The 24,468-nt window shown below is 39.8% G+C and overlaps 1 protein-coding gene across 1 annotated transcript in view; it reads left to right on the top strand.

The window, feature by feature from the left end:
* Positions 1-24,141, top strand: part of DNAH14 (dynein axonemal heavy chain 14) — a 202,746-nt gene extending 178,605 nt beyond the window's left edge. Inside the window, exons 74-85 of the mRNA XM_074316462.1 lie at positions 1,257-1,467; positions 4,085-4,187; positions 8,117-8,344; positions 11,297-11,494; positions 14,025-14,224; positions 15,686-15,846; positions 17,411-17,607; positions 18,592-18,704; positions 19,637-19,776; positions 20,810-20,973; positions 23,393-23,539; positions 23,926-24,141. Coding sequence (XP_074172563.1) covers positions 1,257-1,467; positions 4,085-4,187; positions 8,117-8,344; positions 11,297-11,494; positions 14,025-14,224; positions 15,686-15,846; positions 17,411-17,607; positions 18,592-18,704; positions 19,637-19,776; positions 20,810-20,973; positions 23,393-23,539; positions 23,926-24,141 — 2,078 coding nt within the window. The remainder of the gene's footprint in view (positions 1-1,256; positions 1,468-4,084; positions 4,188-8,116; positions 8,345-11,296; positions 11,495-14,024; positions 14,225-15,685; positions 15,847-17,410; positions 17,608-18,591; positions 18,705-19,636; positions 19,777-20,809; positions 20,974-23,392; positions 23,540-23,925) is intronic.
* The last annotated feature ends 327 nt before the right edge of the window (positions 24,142-24,468 follow it).

Here is a 24,468-nt window from a genome sequence, read left to right as displayed (position 1 = left end):
GTGGAAAAACTGATCCGCACTAGTTTTCTGTTCAGAAAATACCTCCCAAACATGTATTATTGGTTGCAAAATTGGGACTTCCCTTGCATTGATTAACTTTTCATTCACATTGGCTCATGAAAGGATGTACATGTTATAAAATTAACATGTGGTCCTGCTGACCCACCCCTTGTGTTCCTCAAAACTCCAAATGCTGTTCTTTTCCTTTTTCTTGTCTTTGGTCTACAGACCCTAAGCAAAATATTTTTTCATGTATCTCCTGTTCTTCGTCATCTCCAAATCAAATGTGTCTTTAGAATTCACCATTTTCAAACTTCGATTCTATTGGGCAAAAATCTCAATCAAAATGCCTCCATGTGGAGGCTTTCTCATCTGAAACATTTTCTATGCAAAGCAACTGGCTATATGCCTGACACCCTCATAATGGGTGCTGCCCATTTCTTGAAGACTTAGCCCCAAATGGCAGCTAGGGCTCTCGTCTTCACATCCATGCTGTAAACAACAGAATGGAGGCAAGGAACAATTACACAACTGTGTAACAAACATTGCTGTCAAAGCCTATTCACAAAACTTAGATGCCCATACTAAGCTGCAAGAGAGGCTAAAAACAAAGTGTTTTACCTGGGTACACAGCCATCTCAAGTAACATTGGGGTTCAGCTACAGAGGAGGAAGGGACAAGTGATATTGGAATAGGTAACCAGCAGTTGCTGCTATAGGTAGATATTATCATCCCCGTATGTTAGAAAACCTAGGTTGCCCAGTTAGTTCCGTGTTTCCCCGAAAATAGGATCTAGCCGGACCATCAGCTCTAATGCATCTTTTGGAGCAAGAATTAATGTAAGAATTAATGTAAGACCCAGTCTTATTTTACTATAGTATAAGACCGGGTCTTATATAATGTAACGTAACGTAACATGACATAATATAATATAATACCGGGTCTGTAATATAATATAATATAATATAATATAATATAATATAATATAATATAATATAATATAAGACAGGGTCTTATATTAATTTTTGCTCCAAAAGATGCATTAGAGCTGATTGTCTGGCTAGGTCTTATTTTGGGGGAAACATAGTAAGTGACGGGGTCAAAATTTGAACTCTAGGTACTAATTTCAAATACTGTAGTTTTTCCACTATGTCTATACCTTCTCCTACCACCACTCAATAAATGCTAGATGTAATTTTTTAAGAGGCAGTTAGAGGAATTTGCAATTGTATGTACCTTTCCACATTGTTATACAGGGATGGATATCACCGATGCGCTCCTGAAATTTGCACAAGAGTTAAAAGGAACAACCTATCACGTGACCATGATTTCTCTGGGCCGTGGCCGGGAAGCTAAGGCAGAAGACCTCATTGCTAAGGCCCTAACCAAAACAGAACAATGGGTCGTTCTCCAGAACTGCCATCATGCAGTAGCGTTTATGCCAAGGCTTTGCACTATTGTAGAATCGTAAGAGTTTTGCATTTATTTATAAGGGATTAGATTAATTATTAAAGCAATGAAGTAAAACAGGAAATGGCAACATATATTATACTTAAACAATGATAAAATAATGTGATGGGCCACTCAGAGGAAGCTGTCTTATGTGGGTTCTGTTCTTCTAAGACCTTGAAAACGACTCTGAAAATATATCAGGTTTTTTTTAGAAAAAAGGCCTTTTTAGTTTTTATTTTCCATCTTGTTTATCACTTCTTTTTCCTTCTCGTACTCTCATTCTCAATAGATATACATGCATACATACACAAAATATATAGATGTGTAGCTCTGTGACATAGTTTTTAATATCCTGTGATTCCGAGCAGCAGAATGTAATCCTTCATATTCATACTTTCAGTAATAATTTGTTTTATGGCCTGTATTTAGTCCTTACCTGACGTTCTCTAGCTCAACCCACTTTTCTAGGTTTTATCTCCCAAAGCACTTGCTCACTCAGCAGCACTTTCCATAGGTTCAGCCTTTTTCTTTGCAATTAAAGTATTTGGAAATTGATTGCTATAATTTTGAGTGAAGAATGAACAACGTGGGGGAGTGACGTCAGCATCATGGTAACATGAGTCATTACTTTTCTCTCTCCCCTTTGATTTACAAATAATGAGACATCCATAAATGCAACTGACTTAAATTTCTAAATACTTGGCTAATATCATTCATTCTGTTCTCAACGGTTACTTTTTTAGCAGTTTAAAAATTATTTCATAATTTCTCTTTTCCACATTTGTCTCATCAGTTCAGAGACTCAGAAGACAAAGGTTTCTTAGTCATATGATTTCAATAGATATAACCTTTGGAAGATGACACAATAATTTCGACCAGGTCTTTCATTCATTATTCATTCAAAAATATTTGTAGGGTACCTACTATTTGCCAAGAATCATTAGAGACGAAGGACACAGCATGGACCAGACAGACATTGTATCAGCCTTCAAAAAGTATATTAAGATAGAGAGAAGCAATAGAATGGCAGATAGCAATGTATCACTAAAAAAATTAGAGAAATGTTCTTCAGAACAGAATTTCAAAGGCTTGTAAGAATAATTAACAATATGTAAAAAACATTCTATATAATCAGAATATAATTATCATAAATTCATACTTCTTTATCAAATAAAGCCTTTAAATAATTAAGACTATCACCTTCGTATCCTACGGTGGGAGAGAAAAATGTAAAAAAAATTTTTCTAAAATTTGGGAATTAAAGAAATAAGTTCACAATATACTGCTAAGAAGAAAAAACTAGGCTATAAACAGACTGTACGGTATATTTTTATTCAAAAAATAAGAGAGAGAAGAAAACTATACTTGATGAAATTTCAGGTTATTTTTGTTTTGCGGTTTAATTTTGTGTTTGGGTGTGGTTGGTTTGTTTTTGCTTTTGTTGCTTTGGTTTGTTTTGTAAATCAAAAAAAATTTCAGACTTGCAGAAAAGTTGCAAAAGTAATACAGAAACTCCTCTATAACCTTTACCTCTATTTTCCCATTAACATTTGCGCTATCATTTCTTTCATATGTAATTATTTTCTGATTTGAAAGTAAATTGCAGGCGTGATGCCACTTGACTCCTAATTGATTATCTAATCAACCAAACTTAGTCAGATCTAGCTTATTGTCCCAGTGATACTGTGTATTTGCAACAAAAAGTAAAAAGTTCTGGTCCAGGTTCCAGTTCAGGATTTCTCATTGCATTCATTTGTCATGTCTCTTAAAGCTCCTATAATCTAGAATCATTGCTCAGCCTGTCTTGGTCTTTCATAACTTTGACATTTTAAAAAAGACAAGCCAGTTATTTTGTCAAATGCCCATCAATTGGGGTTTGTCTGCTGTTTTCCCATGGTTAGATTGAGGTTATGCAGTTTTGCAGGAATACTACAGAAGTGATGTTGTATCCTTCTTGGTGCATCTTATCAAACAGGCCCATGAGGTCCGTCTGTCCCATTACTGGTGATATTAACTTGGATCATTTGATTAAAGTGGTATCTGCCGCCTGTTAGGACTTTCAGGCTATATATACATCTCACATTTCACACATTAATTTTAACATCCATTGATAATTTTCTACTGAATTGTTACTATATTATTTGCCAACAGTGACTTTCGAATCCCACCATTCCTCCTAAATTTGTTACATGATGTTCTATAAGGAAAAAATTTTTCCTTCTCCCCCATTTATTAATTTATTTATGTCAGTATGAACTGATATAACAGATTCCTGTTTTATTCAATGGATTATAATATCTCTATCATCCTTTATTTTGATGTTCAATTGTCCCAGACTTGACCAGAGGAACTCCTCGTTTTGTTCTTAATTTGTAATTTTTTCCAGGTTTTTTGCAATGAGTATATATCACTTTTGTACTTAGGGAAGGAAAAACTACTTTTTAAAAATGGGAATTAATGGGTCTTGTGTAAATTCTTGAGCAACATGAAAGCTCTTAGGGTAGTCTAAAAAAATCTTTGATTATTAAAATGATTTCTAATGTCACTTAAAACATTGAAATACTATGATATTTAGGACATGTTGGTTTGGCTTAACTTTTTCACATCAATACATAATTTTTTTCCTTTGCAGATTTAATAGTCCAGATGTGACAGTAGACCCTGAGTTTAGGCTATGGTTAAGTTCAGAATCGAGCAATTCTTTCCCAATTCCTCTTCTTCAAAAGAGTTTAAAGGTAAGGCCACAGTATAGCAGATTTTAATACTGATTGCGGAGCACTGAATGTAAATCATCTTGAGTTCATAATTCTGAGTTGAGAAGTGCGAGCTAATTCTAATATCCTAACTTTCTTCTCCGTGCTCAGCCCTGTACAGTGGACCAGGAATGATGCTAAAGTAATAGATAAGATCCCTCCTTTCAGATGACTCACCATTTCGCTGTTCGTTTTCTCAAACAAGGATGCTTAGACTTTTAACTGTTATAAACCAGAGTATAGAATTTGTGTCCTTTTCTGCCCTTTGCTTCTCTAGCTTTCTCCTATCTCTGCTCCCCGTAACTATTTCACAGTTCATTATTAATTCTCTAGAAAGGGTCTGGCAGAAAGCAGGGTGAAACTATTGACTAAAAATGCCTACCTGAGGATTATCTGTGATTCCTACTCATCTCCATCACTGAATTTGAATCAATCCTGTTACAAATGAGTTTCCAGTTGACCAAAGGATGGAGTCGTAATAGCAAAGAAAACTGACCAATGGCAGAGTGCTGTGCCCGGATAGGTGAGCAGAAGCACACTTCCACATTTAACAGACTCAAGTGAGAACAAGGAAATCAGGTGGATGAGGCACTTTCCTGGTAGGGTCCCAGTCCAGCCAGAGATTAAATCAAGTTCACTTTGGGGAAACAAAGAAACTCCTCCCTGTCCCAGTGCTCCCCAGTCTTCCCAGTCTCCTGTGTGTATTTACCCAGCTGACAAGACCGAGCCTGCTTCCCAGCAGCCCTGCTCCTGGAGAAGACAGAACATGGTGTGGAGATATCCACAGCTTTTAGGCTGAGACTCAAGATACCCCATTTCCTTCCCAGGGTCCGATCCCAGACAGCATTTTATCTTTGGCCAGGATTGGGGGATTTGGAAGGTGGAGCTACTGAGGCACTGGGGACGGGGAATGAAAGGTGGCAGGGAGGACAGAGATAGAGCTTCAAGGAACATTTCATTTTAAGCAGGTCATTGCTGTAACTCCACCTTAAGTCTCCATCAGTGTAAGCATTTTTAAGGTGGTTGTAATTAATACAGACATAAAACTTTATGGGATTTTTCATATACCATTGTCTATACAGATAGAGATGATAATTGTCTTAATATATAAATAAGAGCACCTACAAATAATAAAGGAAAACATTAACACCCCATAAAAATGGACAAAGGACACAACAGGTCAATAGATACATGAAAAAATAAAAATGTAGTCTCTAGATATCAAAGAAACGCAAATCAAAACAATGGATATCTTTGATAGCCCATCACACTGGCAAAGATTTAAAATTGTTATGATATAATTAGTGATGTTAAGGGTATTATGAAATAACCACTCTCATATACTGCTTATGAGGTACTATCAGAAAGATATTAATCCAGCAAGGAAGGTAATTTTGCAATATACAGAGGGTGCCAAAAACATGTATACACATTTTAAGAAAGGAAAAAACTTAAAATTGTAAGACTCAATATATACCAATAACAAAAGATGAATACAAGTCACGTTTAACTTCTGCAATTACAAGAGGTGTTCAAAGTAGTTACCATCAGTGTAATTTTAATACAGTTTTTTCCTTTCTTAAAATGTGTATACATTTTTTTGGCACCCTCTGTATATAAATAGTCTCTTCAAGTTTCATACAGTTTGATCAATTCTAGGAAAAGGCCAAATAATTTATGGTATATTTATATGATGAAACAGTATGCTGCCACTGAAAATAAAATTCTGAAGGAATATTTAATGATGCGAGAACATGAAGTGACTATGGCAAAAAACAAAATGGAAAACAAGACATATGACATAAATTTTATAAAAGAAAATAAAAAGGAAAAATATTATATAGAAGTAAATATAACCAGATGTTACCTGTAGTTACCCCTAGGTGGCATGTTATTAGTGATTTTTAAATATTTTTTAAATATTTTACATTGTTATATTTTATAATAAATTTTTTTTAGTATTTTTGTTTTCTATTTTTTGTATTTCTGTTTTTCTAAAATTCTTACAACAAGCATGTGTTAATTGTATAAGAAAGGTATTTTAACAATATATGTCCACCTTATTACCGGCAAACACACAGACCAGTGGAAGCATGAGAAATGTAAGCACGTTTCCAGTATATGACGTAGTCAGTGGTGTGGCAGAGGAGAGGCAGGAAAGCTTCATCAGAGAAGACACATTTAAAGACGACAGAACAGACAGCTAAAATAATACACTCAAGGTTGTTACAAAGCTCTCGTGGGTTGGCTACAGCTTTTTTTTTTTTTTTTTTTTTGTCAACTAAGCTAAACAGGATTTTGCAATATTGACCATTGTCCAAGGTGAATGATGGGTACATGGAATTAATTAAATAAAAAGTTTACCACCCACCCCCAAAAAATAATCCATTCAGATTTTTAACTGAATCAACTGCCAGAGTGAGTAAATCACTTCTTTACAAATATGACCCAAATATTATCATCCCATAAAAGTAAAAGAAGGAAGGAAAGAACGGGAAAGGAAAACCTTGGACATGGCATGAAACTGCTTTTGAAATTTAACAAAATAAAGTTTCCTTTCAGGTATTAGTAACTTTCTTCCCAAGGCAATATTAATTGTACACGCACATTATCTCTCTCCCTTTTCCTCTCTCCTTCCCCTCCTACAGCTGCCCCTGTGGGAGTGGGCAGATCTAGAAACAATGCTCTGGGAGTATTTTCTCTTCCCTGTGTAGTCAGGGCTTTCTGAGCTATGATTGCTGTAAACCTGCCTTGGCAGATACAGAATATCGCCTCTACCGGCACTTTTCGCAGCTACTTGCTCATATTCTAAGGATAATAAAACTCAGAGCCATTTGCTTGTACTCCAGGCATTGTAAAAGCCCAGAGACCTCTTTCTCTATCTCCAGAGAGGATTTGTTTACATTCCGGAGCAAAAGCCTGGTTCTGTCTCAGGAAGGAAGGAAGGGCTGCTATGGCAGCCATTCTATGTACGCTCCAAATTTCATCATTTGAGTCCCTCTCCTGAGGAACAAACCCCACTGTACACTCACAGGGTACATCCGGCTCCCACTGTGTCGCCCTGTGAGGAACCAGAGCTGCTCTGTAGATAGGCTTCTCCCTGACCCAGAAATCCTTTTTGGATACACACACATCCATATATCATACATAGCTATCCAGACACATTTACACATACATATCCACACAATTTTTATATATTATACACACACATATACATACATATGCATACATGTGTGTATCTATATGTAAACTGCGAGTAAGGGAACATTTCAGACCCTCACAGTTTCAGACTTAACAGCCACACGCCCAAAAAAGCCCTCCCCAATTGATCCTCTGCTCATGTCACCTGTCCCTCGTCACTTCAATTATCCTAGTTAAAAAGTCAACCAGAAGGATTTTTAATGCAAGCAAAACAATTTGGAAACACACCAAATTAATTGTTTTCCTTTTTAATCTCAGTGATGACTCGAAACTTGTGTTGGTTCTATTCGTTCTATTTCCTGATCTGGCACCCCCGTACCTGCTGCCTGGCTGAGGCCATAGAGCCCTGATTCTGTTACAGCCACTTACCTGCCATTGAGAGTTTAGACGACAATAACTGTTCATTGTCCAATTTCCTAAAGTGCTGTGCTTCCAGAACTCTATACCTAGAGCAAACAAGAGGCCTTTTAATGACAATGATTCTCATTTTCAGATAGGACTTGGAACAATAGGAAGTCTGGTACAGTCCTTGCACAGAAGTTTTCAAATGGGAAAAGAATGACACAAGAATTTTGATTTGCCACTGAATCTTGAAAACGGTTACATTCTTTGCTAGTTTTTTACTCAGTGCTAGATGGAAAAAGTCCCTTCGAGTCCTTAGTGCCTGTATCTGTCCTCACATGTTGTTTTCACTCACATCTGTTTTAAAGATTGCTGTGGAAACTCCTCTGGGACTGAAAAGTAATTTACTTCAGACGTTTGGACACAGCGGGCCTGGAGTGGTAACAGAAGAAATATTTGAAAAACCTGACTGTGGACCATGGTGGAAAAAACTTCTGTTCAGCTTATGTTTTTTCAATGCTCTGATCAATGAAAGAAAAATATATGGAGTATTGGGCTGGAATATTGATTATCAATTTAGTTCCTCAGACTTAGAGGTAAGTGTGGTATCTTCAGTAAATAAACAGTAACAACAACTAAATAACAATATAGTGCAAACAGGAAGCCTACTGTGTGTCTACACAAATACTGTTTTTCATGGTGATTTGAAAATGAACTCTGTAACTAGGCAAAAAAGGCTAATGTTTAAAAGTATGCATGGACGTTGAAGCCAGCTTTTCTGGAATCAAATTACAGCTCCAATACTTACAGTTGTACAATCTAGTGGGCCAGCTAATTATCCTCTCTGGGTCTCAGTTTCCTTGGCCAAAAAAGGCAGGGTGGGGAGGGGAGGGCAAATGTCAGTACCTACTTTAAAGGACGTTATAAGAGGCAGAGTACTTATTATAACACAGGTAAAGCACTTAGAACAGGGCCTGACACATATAAATCACTACAAAAGTGTTGTTTTTACTTCTTCATTTAAAGCAAGAGAGATTACACTGACCCATTGTGGTGGGAAAATAGTTTAACCTAATAGTCTTTCTTTACTATCCTCCATATAGAACCTTCTATCTGTGCTTAATATTGTAGGGTGTTTTCCTTATTGCTAAAGTAAACATGTGGTAGCACCTGCTCAAACTTTTCTTGCAGCTGTGCTCCCATGTCGAGCGTTGCTTTGATTACCCATTCGTGTATATGTTAGAGCAGACACGAAAAAAACTTCCTGAGGAAAATCTTGATTCTGCATCTGGGTATCTACTTCCTAGGCCCACCTTAGATGGGTACCCTTCCATCTCTTCCGTGTCTTCATAAGGCTTTTCAGTTTCCACAAGAGGCTTCAAGCTCAACTGCCTAGAATATATGCTTCTGCCCCTCACCAACACGTAACATAAAACAGCTGCACTCAAGGAATATGAGCTCAAGAACACTTCTGTCCAGAGCTTAGTCAGAGTTTAATCAAAAGGCAAACAATATATTTGTTTTAAAAAAGGTAGTTGCACCATGTATTGGACAAATGGTTAATATGCCTTTTACGTGGCAAACATAAGAACAGATTTTCCAGTGGGAAACAAACCGCCTGGGTGCTCAGCTCTCTGAGTTTTGGTGCCCGGTGTTCAGGGAGCCTTCTAGAAATTCCAACTGCTAGCACCTTGGTACTTGTGAGAAATTGGACTTATGCACAGCCCCTCTCATTAAGCAAGTGGGACATCTGGCGTTGGGACACAGCTCCTCCCACTAGGGGAAGTCCCAGTTGTAGTTGCTCATTGTCAGGCAACTTGGAGAGAATTTCCTCAGGGGACTGACACTCTGACAAGTGCTGTCTGCGAGCCCACAAGGCTAGACATCAGTGCACCTTCCACCAGATGCAGGGCCACTGCCACTGAAAGCCCCCCCAAACCTGGACCTAAGTACTAAGGACAAGACCAAGACAAATGACTCATCTAATGAGATCCAGTAACCAAAGAGAGAAAGAACACAAGAAATAAGAAAATTATTTTAATAATGAATTCAAGGAAAGAAAAAGTAACCTGTAATAGGAACAGTATAATGTCTAAATAAAGAAGAAAAAGAAAACAATTTTATCCAACTATCAAAAATAAGAGGAATGCAGAGAAACAACTAAGTAAAAAGAAAAAAAATAACATAGGGCAATATGGACTGCATTCTCTCATTAAGAAACAAAATTATTGAAATGGGTTGTTTTATAAGAAAAAAAAAACTTACTGAAGAAAGCTTGAAACTACCAAGAAAATAACCCAAAAAGATTATATAGATAAGAACTAGAGACTAATTTTGCTTAAAACTTGATGTAAAAATTCTATGTAAACTATCAATAGATTTCAGCAAAAATTGGAAGAATAATACATTATGAACAAGTACGGTTTATTGCAAGAATGACTCAATATCCAGAAATCTATAACTTTATCATCAATAGATATAGAAAAGCCTTTTACTATGAACTCAGGTGCCATTCCTAATAAGAAGGCTAAAGCATGGGATTAAAAGGAACTGCTTAAATATGAAAAAGACTACCAAAAAACTACAGGGCATATTATTCTAAATAACCAAACACTGAAATTGTTTCAAGTAAAACCAAGACTCAGACAGGAAAGCCTATTATCACCGTTACCATTCAACATTGCTTTACAAGTTCTAGTAAATGCAATAAGGTAAGAAAATTACATAATTCACATCAATGCTGTAAAATAATTAAAAACGAAAATATATATGCTATAACTATATCTAGAAAACCTATGAGGTTAGTTTGGGGGGAAAACTAGAAGAATCAGAGAATTTGGTAAAGTGGTTGGATGAAAATACAAATGTATAAAACCCAATAACTTTTCTTTAGCAAGAAACACCTAGGAAAGGAAGTAGGAAAGACAATATGTTCACAATAGCAATAAAATTATTTTTAAATATTGAAGAACAAATTTAACAAGAAATGTATGTGTCCTATATAAAGAACATTATAAATTAGGGGGGAAAGAGTAACATTTGTTGAGAACTGAAAGTGTTCTGATTGCTTTATATGAATTATTTAATTCTCACAACAACCTTATGAGGTAAATGCACTAATTATCCTCATTTTACAGTAAGGAAATAAAGGCACGGGACACTTAATAAACTTGCCCAAGTTACACAACTGACAAGTGGCAATCTGATGGCTTACCTTTTTTTTTTTAAAATCCTGCCTTCTCTAAATAAATACATCCCATGTTCTTAGATAGGAAAACTTCCTATATCATAACTTATCAATTCCTCCAAAATTACTAATCAAATTAGGGGGATTTTGGAATTAATAAAATTCACATGGAAGAAGAGATGCTAAGAATAAGCTAGGAATGTACCCCAAAATTCAAATACTGCAGGGGTCTTCCTTCACCAGATATCAAAACATACTGAGAAAAATATATGTAGCTGGTTGAGAGTTGCTGACTTTATTAAACCTCAAAGTAAGCTGAAAACACATGCTGAAATAATAAAAACTGGTGGGTTTTCTAAAGGTGACCATAAAGGTGATGGAAAATACCCTGGCCATGCAGTCCAGTCTCCCGTGGCAGACACTGCGCTACCTAATTGGGGAAGTGATCTACGGTGGCCAGGTGACTGATGACTGTGACAGGCGGTGTCTGAACACCCTTCTCTACCAGTTTTGTAACCCGGAAGTGCTGAAAGATGACTTCAGTTTCTCTAGTGAGGAGGTAAGGAAGGAATTCATTTTCTTACATTCCTTGACGACTAAACATTGCTGCATTATTTAAAATCTGCATTTAAGTACATTTTAATGTTCACTTTCAGTGGCTTTTGTTAACTTTCAGTATGACACAATTAATTTACCATTCCTCGGTGAATTGCCATTTCATCTCTCCAGCCACCTGCTCTCCTCACAGAGCCTTTACCCGTCAGGACTTGGAGCTAATGGATGGGAAGATAGAGCTGCTCAACAGGAAGAAAGAGCGCTCTTTTTTTCCTGTTAAATAGCGTCTCGATTTTTTTTTATTAGTGTCAGGTGTACAAAACAACATAATGATTAGACATTTACACCCCTCACAAAGGGATAAACCTCGCCCCCAAGTCTACTACCCCTCTGATGTTGTACATAGCTGTTACAATACCATTGACTATACTCCCTGTGCTGTACTTTACATTCGTGAATATATATGTACACATATATATTTAATTATAGTTGACACTCAATATTATTTTATATTAGTTTCAGGCATATGGCACAGTGGTTAGGCACTTATATAATCTATGAAGTGAGCCCCCCGATAAGTCCAGTACCCATCTGACACCCTACATAGTCTTTTCAACATTATTGACCAAATTCCCCATACTGTATTTTACATCCCCATGACTATTTTGTGACTACCAATTTGTATTTTCTAATCCTTTCAGCTTTTTCACCCATCCCCCTTCTTCTAGCAACCATCAGTTTTTTTCTCTTATCTATGAGTATATTCCTGTTTTGTTTGCTCGTTTAGTCTGTTCTTTAGATTCCACATATAAGTGAGATCATATGGTATTTGTCTTTCTCAGTCTGACTTATTTCACTCAGCATAATATCCTCTAGGTCCATGCATGTTGTTGCAAATGGTAAGATTTCATTCTTTTTTGTGGCCGAGTAATACTCCATTGTATAAATGTACCACAGTTTCTTTATCCGATCGTCTATTGATGGGCACTTCAATGGTTTCCATATCTCGGCTGTTGTGAGTCATGTTGCAGTAAGCATAGGGGTGCATATATTTTTTTCAAATTATTGTTTTATATTTCTTTGGAGTGGAATTGCTGGGTCATAAGGTAATTCTATTTTTAACTTTTTGAGGAACCACCATACTGCTTTCCATAGTGGCTGCACTAATTTGCAATCCCACCATCAGTGCACGAGGGTTCCTTTTCTCCACATCCTCGCCAGCACTTGTTTGTCGATTCATTGATGAGTCATTGATGATGACAGGAGTGAGGTAGTATCTTATTGTGGTTTTTATTTGCGTTTCTCTGATGATTAGTGACGTTAAGTATATTTTCTTTTCATATGTCTGTTGGCCATCTGCATGTCCTCTGGAGAAATATCTATTCATGTCCTCTGCCCATTTTTTAATTGGATTGTTTGGTGTTTTGGGTGTTGAGTTGTATGAGTTTTTTAATAAATTTTTGATATTAACCCCTTATCAGATGTATTATTGACACATATCTTCTCCCATTCAGTAGGATGTCTTTTTGTTTTGTTGATAGTTTCCCTTGCTGTGAAAAAACTTTTTAGTTTGATATAGTCCCATTTGTTTATTTGTTTATTTTGTTTCCTTTGCCCAAGGAGATATACTATCAGTAAAAATATTACTAAGAGTAATGTCTAAGGGTTTACTTCCTATATATTCTTCTAAGAGTTTTATGGTTTCAGGTTTTACATTTAAGTCTTCAATCCATTTTTGAGTGTATTTTTGTATATGACCTAAGAAGGTGGTCCAGTTTCATTTTTTTGCATGTATCTGTCCAGTTTTCCCAGGACCATTTATTAAATGCCTTTACCCCAGTGTAAATTCTTGCTTCCTTTGTCATAGACTAAATGACCATATAGGCATGGATTTTTTTCTGGGCTCTCTATTCTGTTCCCTCGATCTATGTGTCTGTTTTTATGCCAATACCATGCTGTTTTGATTACTATAGCCTTGTAGTATAATTTGATGTCAGGTAGCGTGATACCTCCAGCTTTGTTCTTATTTCTCAGGATTGTCATGGCTATTTGGGGTCTTTTATGGTTCCATATAAATTTTAGGATTATTTGTTCTAGTTCCTCAATTTTTAAAAAATTTATTTTATAATTGGAAGTTTGTACCTTTGGACCACCTTCACCAATTCCTGGGTGGTTAGTTATCCTTAAGTTCATTCACATTCCTTCTGTCGGTTTTACCCAAGCAAAATGATTTGTTAAAGCTTGGTGGCATCATTATCTATGCCTATAGTTTATTGAGGCAATGGGTAGTCAGAATCACCCTAGGCTTTGAGTATTTTTCTTTCTTTTCTTTCTTTCTCTTTTCCCCAAGAGAAAGTTATATGTGCATATCACGCAACCACACTTTACAATACAGTGGTCCCAGGTATAGCTTTTGACAGATCTGCCTACAAATAAGAGTCTTCTGTATAAAATTTCAGGGGGACATATTGTCATCACCCATTACTGAAAGTAGATACCTCACTAGGCAAAAACTAACAGTTTTGAATTTTCAGATATGTCAGCCAGTGCCAGAATCTGCAAGCATAAAGGATTACATACACATTATCCAGTCCTTACCTGACGATGACCCTCCCGAGCTTTTACGATTGCACCCTGAGGCCACAAGGGGCTGCAGGGAGATCCAGGGCCAAAGCCTCATTGATAATCTCATTGCCCTGCAGCCAGGAACAACCCCCACCAGTGTCCTGATCAGGTAAGACTCACTATTGTTAGCTACAATAGAAAAATCATTAGTGAAAAACTATTAAATATTCATTTGAAGAGACAGTATAGGACTTACAGAAAAATATAATCTAAAAATAAAAAATCCAAATTCTCCAAATGACACAGAAGCAAGTACACACACACACACACACACACACACACACACACAGTTACCAGGCATGCAGTGGGTACTCAGTAACTCTTTGTTGAGTGAGTAATTGAATTGTACCTGATGAGCGGTATTTTCACACTGAATTTGTTTAAATGTGCAATATCATATGTACTTCTATAGGACAGGGGAAAAGAAGCATCATTATAAGTCGGAGGGCAGGTAGTGTGGTCAGAGGAACGAGCCCTGCTTTTAAAGGCCTATATTGATTATGCTTCCTATTAGCTCTGCTTCCGAGGTCACGCTGCCTCGATAGCCTTATCCTACTTAATCCATAAATGGAGCTAGTGCCTGTCTCCCCATCAAGGCTACTGTGAGGTGAAAATAGTGTAGAAGCCAAGTTCTCAGGCCTCCTCAAGCCTGTAACTGTAAAATAAGATCATATTTGTTAATGCCAAAACTACATGGCTGAAGCCCCGGATGGTTTGATTGCCAAAGAGATCATCCCACCCTGCCCTTCCCAACATTCAAAGCCACCTTAGATGAATTCCACTGAGCAACTCTACTTGTAAAGTCCAAAACAAAGTGTGACGACAAAATAAGGACACATTGCTTCATGGGTTGTAAAATGGCTCAGAAGCACCACTGTTGAACTAAATACGTAGCTGTGGCTTCCAGGTTATCACTTACTCTGACATTGTCTGGCTGTGTGAAATCTCGGATGTTTGTTGAAAAACAAGTCACCCCTAGTACATAGAGTAAGAGAGGAGAACTCGGAAGAGGTGTGCCCCGTTCCCTGCTCATCCACTAACTGCTTAGGGAGGGCCTGTCACCGCCGAGCCCTGGTTTCCTCCTCTTTAAGAGGATCCTCCAGCTTTAGTGTTCTATGGCTTTGCTTAGTATCACATCCTCACCCAGACCGTACACACACTGTCCTCCTGTCACCTCCTGTTGAGTGTGTGACAGGGACCCTTTGTGCAAACACAGAGGAATTTGACACACCATTGAATGTCTATATAAAGGGACCTCAGCATACTCTGTCTGGCTGCCTCCTCTTTTTCGTTTCAGTCTTGTTATTTCCTTTATGCAGATGTATTCAGATGATGAATATTTTACCAAGAAATCTTAAGAAAACTTTAAAAATACCTATTTCCTTGCAAATGTCTAAAGTATAGTGAACAGTTTTCTTGTCTGTAAGTTGAAATGAACTCCATGGCCTCCATATCATGGTTTTGTGGTTCTTCCTGGGAAGCTGTGTTTACCTTCACAAGAGACATAAATAGAGGGTTCTCCTCGAGTAGACAGAGCTGTGTCTCATTTTTCTCTTCATTTCTTTTGCAGTGGTGAGCAGAGTAATGATGAACTGGTGATGGAAGTTTTATCTGACATGCTGAAGCGGCTGCCACTGTCTGTGGAGAAAGAAGAATATGCTCGAACTCAAGGCACACTGAAGAGCATCATGTCAAGCCCCATTTGGGAATCTCTTTATAAAGGTCTCAAAGGTAAGCATGGGGCATGAGCTTCTTTCCCTTCCCTCATCCTCCTCAGTAAAAGACTCTGGAATCAGGGGGGAAGGCAGAGTAGAGAGGCTGAGATGAGATGGAAAGCTAAACCTCTACTATGTACCCCCTTCTCTCTTCAAATGTTTTGGGGTGGGTTAACTGGTTGGTTGGTTGGTTGGGAAGGAGGGAGGTAGGTTGGTTGGTTTTTGGTGAGTTGTTTGGGAGGGAGGTTGGTTGGTTGTTTGGTCGGCTGGTCAGTCATTTGGTTGGTTGTTTGGTTGGTTGGTCATTTGATTGGTTGTTTGGTTGGTTGGTTGGGAGGGAGGGAGATTGGTTGGTTGGTTGTTTGGTTGGTCGGTCATTTGATTGGTTGTTTGGTTGGTTGGTTGGGAGAGAGGTTGGTTGGTCGCTTGGTTGCTTGGTTGCTTGTTGCTTGGTCAGTCGTTTGGTTGGTTGGTTAGTTGGTTGGTTGGTTGGTTGGTTGGTCATTTGATTGGTTGTTTGGTTGGTTGGTTGGGAGGGAGGGAGATTGGTTGGTTGTTTGGTTAGTCGGTCGGTCGGTCGTTTGGTTGGTTGGTTGGGAGGGAGGTTGGTTGGTCACTTGGTTGCTTGGTTGCTTGTTGCTTGGTCAGTCGTTTGGTTGGTTGGTTGGTTGGTCGGTCGGTTGGTTGGTCAGTCAGTTGGTCAGTCGATTAGTTGGTTGGTTGATTTTTTTAAGTTGTGGGGGATAGCCCCAAGACTAAAAGTGAAGAAATAATAATTGTGGCAACAGAAAGGAGCAACTCTGCTTGAGAGATTCTAGAGAGCTTCTAGGTCCCTGTGCTTTGTCTCTGCCTTCTGGAATAGCATTTTGGACAGTGAGGTTTAGATGGGCCCTCTGATGGGATTCTGAGGTCTTGATCCTGAGGAACTAAGGGGGAGTGAGGGCAGACCCAGAGGAGACAGAACAAACCTAGTTGTCTCCAGGCCCAGCTCTGAAGGGCTAATATGTTGGACTGTAGTAATTTGCCCAGTTAAATTTTCAACATTGATATTTTAACCCTTGGAAAAAGATTCATTCTGGAACTGAATGCTGAGCAATAGTCTGTAAAACTAGTGCTATTGTTGTGTATCGATCAATGGTTGGCAAACTAAGGCTGGTGGGCCAAATCCAGCCCACCATTTGTTTTTGTACAGCCCACAAGCAAAATGTTTTTTGCATTGTTTTTAATGTCTGGGGAAAAAAATCAAAAGAGTAATATTTTGTGATACATATATACTTTATGACAATCAAATTTGAGTTCCCACCAATAAAACTTTGTTAGAGTACAGCCACGCTCATTTGTTTTCATACTGTCTGTGCCTGCATTCACACTACAGTGGGAGAGTTGAGTAGTTGTGACAGAGGCAGTGTGGCCCACAGAGCCTAAAAAAAATATTTACTAACTGGTCTTTTCCCGAAAATGTTTTTCAGTCTCTGGTGTACATAGATGAAATTCCTTTAACTTCTAAATCCTATAGCTCTCCAGGTAAAGCCTCATTTTATCTGAAAGACACCATAATTTTACCACTTTTTTAAATCCAGGCTATGATCCCCTTATCCATTGTGTCTTGCTAACCTTTTTGAAACAAGAAATGGAACGATTTGATAAGTTATTGTTTGTTATACATGAATCTTTGAAAGATCTTCAACTTGCTATAAAAGGACAGCTCATCTTCACCCAAGAATTGGAGGAAATATATGACTCTTTTCTTCAAATGAGAGTGCCAGCATTGTGGCAGGTAAGCAGTTATTATTATTTCCTATTTCTTTGCTTGATTGAAATAAGTGTCCCAGTTTCGGCGAAGGGTAAGTTAACTATGGTGTACCAACATGAGGAAATATTGTGCATCCATTAAAAGATGCTGACATACTTTTGTTATGAGTATATATTAATAACATCTCATAGAGTGAAGTTTGGCAATTCTACTTATATAATTTTATCATAAAAATGTTTACACAAGACTGTTGATAATAGCATACAATTGAAAACAATTAAGTATCTATTAAGTAGATTCCTATTAAGTATCTATTACTAGGAATCTGGTTAGAGAAATTATGATACATACAAATAATGAGGTATGCACTGATATACTGAAAAGATCTTTAAGATGTACTGTTAATTTTTTTAAAGTTTCAGGAAAAATATGTCACTTATAAGGCTTTAAAAACATATGTATACTTATATAAAACACATGCTTATATATGCACTTAGAAAAAGGTGTATGTCCTTTAGATAAAAGAAATCCCAATTAGAGTTTTGGAAATGCCAATAAAGCCAGCAGAACTGGGGCTCACACTCCATCCTGTCCCCACTGGGGTCCCCAAGAGGCACACAGAGGAGTTAGGGCCGAGGACAAGTCCACAGGAGAGGAGCCAGCTGGGAGGGGCCAGCTGGTACCCAGCGCCAAAGCAAGCTCAAGACTCAGGTCTACTCCAAGTTGAGCAGGCGATAGGCCCAGGCCTGCTATGAACCAGGGACCAGAGGAAGCCAGGCAGCTGTGTACAGTGAGATGGGGTGGGGGGAGGGAGCTGTACAGAGGGCTGCTGGCTATAAAATGTCTTTTGTAAAGTAGGAGTTGGGGGTGCAGTGGGTACTGGTTGCAAAATTCTGGCCTCTTCTCACCCCTGTTACCCCCTAACAACAAATTGTTTCTGTGGGCCAGGGGGAAAAATCTTTATTTTTATTTTTTTTTTATTATGTGCGTGTCTCTAAATCCTAACAGAAATATGCCTACAAGTCATGCAGACCCCTGAGCTCCTGGGTTAATGATCTCATTCAGCGACTGAATTTCTTCAATACCTGGGCCAAAATGGCTTACACTGCAATACATCGCAGGTACGGACGAAGGCCACTTTACATCTCTTCCTTATTTCTGCTGAGGGCTTAACAGTTCACAGCATCGTTGATTCACATGCTGTCACAGCAACATGTGAATTAAGCAAGGGAGGGAATTCTTATCTTCAGCTCAGGATGAGGAAAGGGAAACCTAAGAAGCTGAGAGTCTCCTCCAAGGTCACTCAGCTCCAAGAGGAATAGAGCCAGAACCTAGTACATTTCTCTTTCCATTGTTCTACATCGCGTCTTGTGACGCCAGCAGAGAGAAATAGGAAAGAAATACAAATTAGTTACATGTAATTTTTAAATGTGTTTAGTACATAATACAGAATCATCTGAAAGGCAGGAGGGTAAACAATGAGTGCCTCACAGTGTGGCAAACATTTTTCTAAGTGCTTTACTCGTGCTACCCCCTTAATTCTCACAGTAACCCTATGATATGATGTGGGTACTATCATTTATCATCGGCCTCATTTCAGAGATGAGAAAACTGAGGCACAAAGACGTGAAGTAACTTCCCCAAGTTTTCACAACTTGAAGGTGGAAGTATGAGATTTGAAACCTGGTCCCAAAGTCTGGGCCTGTCTCTTACACCCTGTGACTATGAGTCAGTGACACTACATGTCCTGTTAGAGAGGTCGGTAACCCAGAAACAAGGCTCCAGCCTCCGCCAGGCCCAGCCGGGGTTCCCACTCTAATAACCACACTCTTGTTACCCACACACACTGCTTCTAGTGCATCCTGATCCCATGGGCTTTAGAGCCATGGCTGGTTCCCATTAAAGTGCAGGACAAGGTGCCTGAGTCAGGAAGAATCTGGGATGAAAAGGATGGAGGCAGCTGGGAGGGATTGGAGGGACTTGCTCAGATCACCTGAAAGTGTGCAGTTGTTACACCTGTACCCACCCCAACCGGTGGCCTGCCTTCCGATAGGTATATGATACTCACCACAGCTTGGAAGCACCCTGTTCCGTCGCCCAGCCCAAAACCCAAACATCCTTCGGATGAAAACAGTGATTTCTTTGAAGGGTTTCCCGCAAGATACTGGCTCCCAGCTTTCTTCTTTCCGCAAGGTGAGCTTGAGAACCAGGACCAGCCCCACACCTGGCCCAGGCCAGTTTGTACCCAGTTTCTCCAGCACCAGCCCTGGGCCTGCTCCCATTTAGGATGAGATCCCATAGGACAGGTCCCAAGGCCTCTTGCAGGCACTAGAGCAGCCTGTCTCTTCCCACCCACGTCCCTCCCTCACCCCATCTCCTCACACACCCCAATAGACTTCACCGGCACCTTGGCAGGTGTCTCACTTTCTCATCTCTAGGCCACTGATCCTGTGGTGTCAAAGGCCAACACTAGATCCCTCCCAAAGGCCACTACATTTTAAGATGGGACTCTTGGAGATGGGCTCCTACCCAAGGGATTGATTCAGCCGCAGGGCAAGTTCTAGGCTCATAGAAGGGGAAGGACATCAAGGGTGTTCTAGATTCAGGCACGGCTGGATCCAGGTGATCAGTTGTTCCCTGTTGCACTCTCAGCCTGCATCCTCATATCTTAGCTCTGTTTCCAGTATATGTTGGCCTTTTTTTTTTTTTTCTGCTGCATATAGCCTTTCTCCGTGAAACCAAGGGAAGAAATGGTCACAAGCAGCATGGCAAGTCCAGAGGAAAAAGGGCCTTCCTTTTCCCAATGTCCATATGTCATTTCTTGAGAAAGGCTCTGACACACTTGGCTTTTGTACTTGCCCCTGGGACCCATCTTTGTAGCCAGGAGGATGAGGTAGCATGATCAGCCAAGATTGGGTCAGAAGTAGATTTATATAAGAGCAGCACTGGGCCTACAAAAGCAATCCACGTTCCCCAAGAAGCTCCTGCAGCTGACCAGACAATATCACCAAGGCCCAAGTGAGTGAGGTCACTGGATTTATACTCTCCTCCCATCGGCCCAGTCTCTCACCTACCTCTTACGTTTCCGGACTCTCTTTCTTCTCCACTCTTCTCTCCCCATGAGACATCAGTGTTGCACCCCCCCCCACCCCCTCAAGAACCTCTGAAAAATGCACAGCCCCTGAATCCGAGACTCACTAGGAACTGGTGTGTGTTTTTCTCCAAGGCTTTCTCACTGCTGTGCTTCAAGACTATGGACGGTCCCAAGGACTCTCTCTCGATCACCTGACTTTCACCCACCACGTGATCTCAGACACCACTAACATCCAAGAGGAGGAATTCTCCATAATCATCCAGAGGAAACTCAACATTGTCAGGAGAGCTTTTAAGGTACTGGAGTAATCCTTCCTTCCTTCCTTCCTTCCATCCCTCGTTTCCTCAACAGACCTTTATTCCGCACTCACCGCCTGTCAGGCATCTGCTGGGCACTAGTTAGGGGGCGTAACCAAGGCACAAGTCCAGATGCCATCAAACGCCACCTCTCCCGCTCTTTCCAGGGGTATAAAGAGAATTGTAGGTAAATTAAATGAAGAAGAGATTTAAGTACATACAGTAAATGGACTTTATAACTATCCCATTATGAGTGGAGACTGAATGCAGCTGAGATTGGGCCTGAAAGGTGAGATTCCAAAGCAGTGGGGCAAGCCTCTCCCCGTGGCTGCTCGCAGCCAAACTGCCACATGGGCTCAAATACACATAACAGAAAATTTACCATTTTAACTATTTTTAAGAGTGCAATTTAGTGACATTAAGTATATTCGCAGTGTTGTGCAACTGTCACCAACATCTGTTTCCAAATCTTCCCAAACTGAAGCTCTGCACCCATTACACTCACTCCCCGATCCAGTCACCGGTCTACTTACTGTCTCTATAAATTTGACTGCTGCAGGTGACTCAGATCAGTGGACTCGTCTGTCATTTGTCCTTTTGTGACTGGCTTATTTCACTTAGCACGTCTGTAGGCTCATCACTGTGTCAGAATTTCCTTCATTTTTACGACTGGATGAGACTTCATTATGTACTCGTATGAGGCACCGTGTCTTAGCCAAGGCCACCATAAGAAAAGAGCACAGACTGGGTGGTCTCGCCAGCAGAAATTTATTTTCTCACGTGTCTGGAGGCTGGAAGTGTGAGATCGGGGTGCAGCTGAGAGCTCCCTTCCTGGCTTGTGGAGGGCCACCTCTCACCATGTCCTCACATGGCCTCTCCTCAGCGGGCGTGCGTGGAGAGAGCCAGAGATCTCTGGTGTCTCTTCTTATCAGGATAGCTACTCCTGTTGAATCAGGACCCCACCTGTATGACTTCATTTAACCTTAATTGCTTCCTTAGAGGGCCCGTCTTGAAATACAGCCACACCGAGTGACAGGGTTTCCACGCATGCCTTTGGCTGGGACACAAACGTTCAGTCCAGAACCCCTCATTCTGTCCATCCATTCATCAGTCAAAGCACTTGAGCTGCTCCCATCTTTTGGTTATTGTGAGTAATGCTGCAGTGAACAGGCACGTGCAAATATCTGTTTGAGTCCCTGCTTTCAATTGTTTTCTGTATATATCTAGGAGTGGAATTGTTGGGTCATATTGTAATTCTATTAAATTTGGGGGGGAATGCCATACGTTTTCCATAGTAGCTGCCCTGTTTTACATTTCCAGTAGCAACACATGGGATTCTAATTTCTCCACGTCCTCACCAATACTTGTTATTTTCTGGTTTCTGACTATAGCCATCCCAGTGGATGTGAAGTGGTGTCTCTTTGTGGTTTTGATTTGCATTTCCCTGATGATTAGTGATGTTGAGCATCTTTTCATGTGCTTGTTGGTCATTTGTGTAGCTTCTTTGGAGACATGTCTGTTCAGATTCTTTGTCTATGTTTTAATCAGGATTTTTTTTGGTGTTGTTGTTGAATAGTAGGAGTAACTTACATATTCTAGGTACTAATCCCTTATTTGACACGTGATTTGCAAATATTTTCTCCCATTCTGGGGGTTTCCTCTTCACTCTGTTAATAGTGTCCTTTGATGTACAAAAGTTGAGTGTAGCCCAATTTATTCATTTTTTGTTGTTGTTTTCTGTGCTTTTGGTGTCATATCCAAGAAATTAACAAACCCAGAGTCATAAAGGTGTTCGTTCCCCTTGAGCAGCTGGTTGGCTCAGTTGGTTAGAGCGTGGTGCTCATAACACCAAGGTTGCTGGTTCGATCCCCACATGGGCCACTGTGAGCTGTGCCCTCTTTAAAAAAAAAAAAAAAAAGGTGTTCCCCTTAGAGTTTTATAGTTTTAGCCCTTAAGTTTTGGTCATTGATCCACTGTGAGTTGATGTTTGTACACAGTGTAAGGTAAGGTAACGGTTCAAGTTGCATGTTGATATCCAGTTTTCACCATTTGTTGAAGAGGCTGTCCTTTCCCCATTGAATATCTTGGCACCTTTATTGCAAATCATTGGAGGATGTATGTGACTGTCTATTCCTGGGTTCTCTAGTCTGTTTTACATGTCTGTCTTTATGCCGGTAGCACACTGTTTTGATTATCGTAGCTGTGAGGGGTCATCGTGTGTAGACCAAAGCTGACAATGTGTAAGTGCTCAGAGCAGGTGGAGACTGGAGCACTCACCTTAGAACCTGGGAAACCTGCCTCACGCAGGGATGGGCTTGAAGGGGAGCGAGCGGCCCCCTACGACCATCCTCAAACGAAGCTTCTAGTAAAGGAAGCTCCCACTGGGGATCTCACTGCCACCACTTCTCTCTGATCTTAGGGCACAGACCCCACACACGTTGGAGTTCACATTTTTGGTTTATTCATCGAGGGGGCAAGGTGGAATTATGAACAAAAAACTCTAGAAGACTCGCTGCCTCGTGAGATATGTTGTGATTTTCCCGAAATATACTTCTTGCCAACAAAGGTAACCACCCAAAAGTTTATCGCAAATCTTAGACCCTTCAGCTTTCCCGCAGTAAGTAATATAAACCATTCCTTCTATTCCCCATTCCCTCTGAGTTCACTATGGAAATTTGATGCTATACGTCAGACAGAGAACATTTAAAATAGCCCAAAATATTGCTGACATCTAAAATAGATGTTATGCCAACATCCAATGTTGTTTCTCATGAATATGTGCTATAAAGCCATGATTACACTTTAAATTCTCCAGGCAGCATTTCCATATGCAGTTGCATAGCCTTAAATGTGTTTAATTTGTAACAAACCCTCCAGTCTAGCATATTAGAAAACGTGAGCTACTGATTTGCTTGAACTATATGCCGTTTGACTACTGGATCTTTTTTTAAGATTTCTACCGAAATCCCAAGTGCTTCTAACCAGACAGATTCAGAACTGCAGACTTTTGAATGCCCAGTTTATCAGACACCTGCGAGGTCCAGGACCACGGCAACCACTGGCTTACCCTCGCACGTTTTAACCTCAGTGTCTTTATCCACAAAGAAACCGCCGAGTCACTGGATCACAATGCAGGTTGCATTGCTGTGTGAAGAGAATGAAAAATAAACTTCCATACCAAACCATTGAATTTCTGACTATAACCAGATCAGCATGTTTCAAGATACTCGCATGTAGTCAGCACCCTTCATAAACATATCTGTGTTCAGCCAGAGCAGGCAGGTGTAGCCTCTTTCTGCATCGGTACGTGAAAACTTTAGCATGGGGGCGGGGGGATCCCCAGCTGCTTTTTTTCTGGGCAACGTCTCTGCAGATGGGCTCTAGTTCAGGTGACTGAGCATGTCCTGGGCTGCAGCTGCTTTGACTTTCCTAAAAGTGAAAACCATGGCATTTGGCAAGATACCAGGGCATGTGGTAGTGAACTTGACTCCAAAT

This window comes from Rhinolophus sinicus, linkage group LG12 (genome assembly GCF_036562045.2).
Source record: "Rhinolophus sinicus isolate RSC01 linkage group LG12, ASM3656204v1, whole genome shotgun sequence".
Lineage (NCBI taxonomy): Eukaryota > Metazoa > Chordata > Mammalia > Chiroptera > Rhinolophidae > Rhinolophus > Rhinolophus sinicus.
Note: the sequence above shows the minus strand (reverse complement) of the source record. Positions and strands in the feature narration are given on the sequence as shown.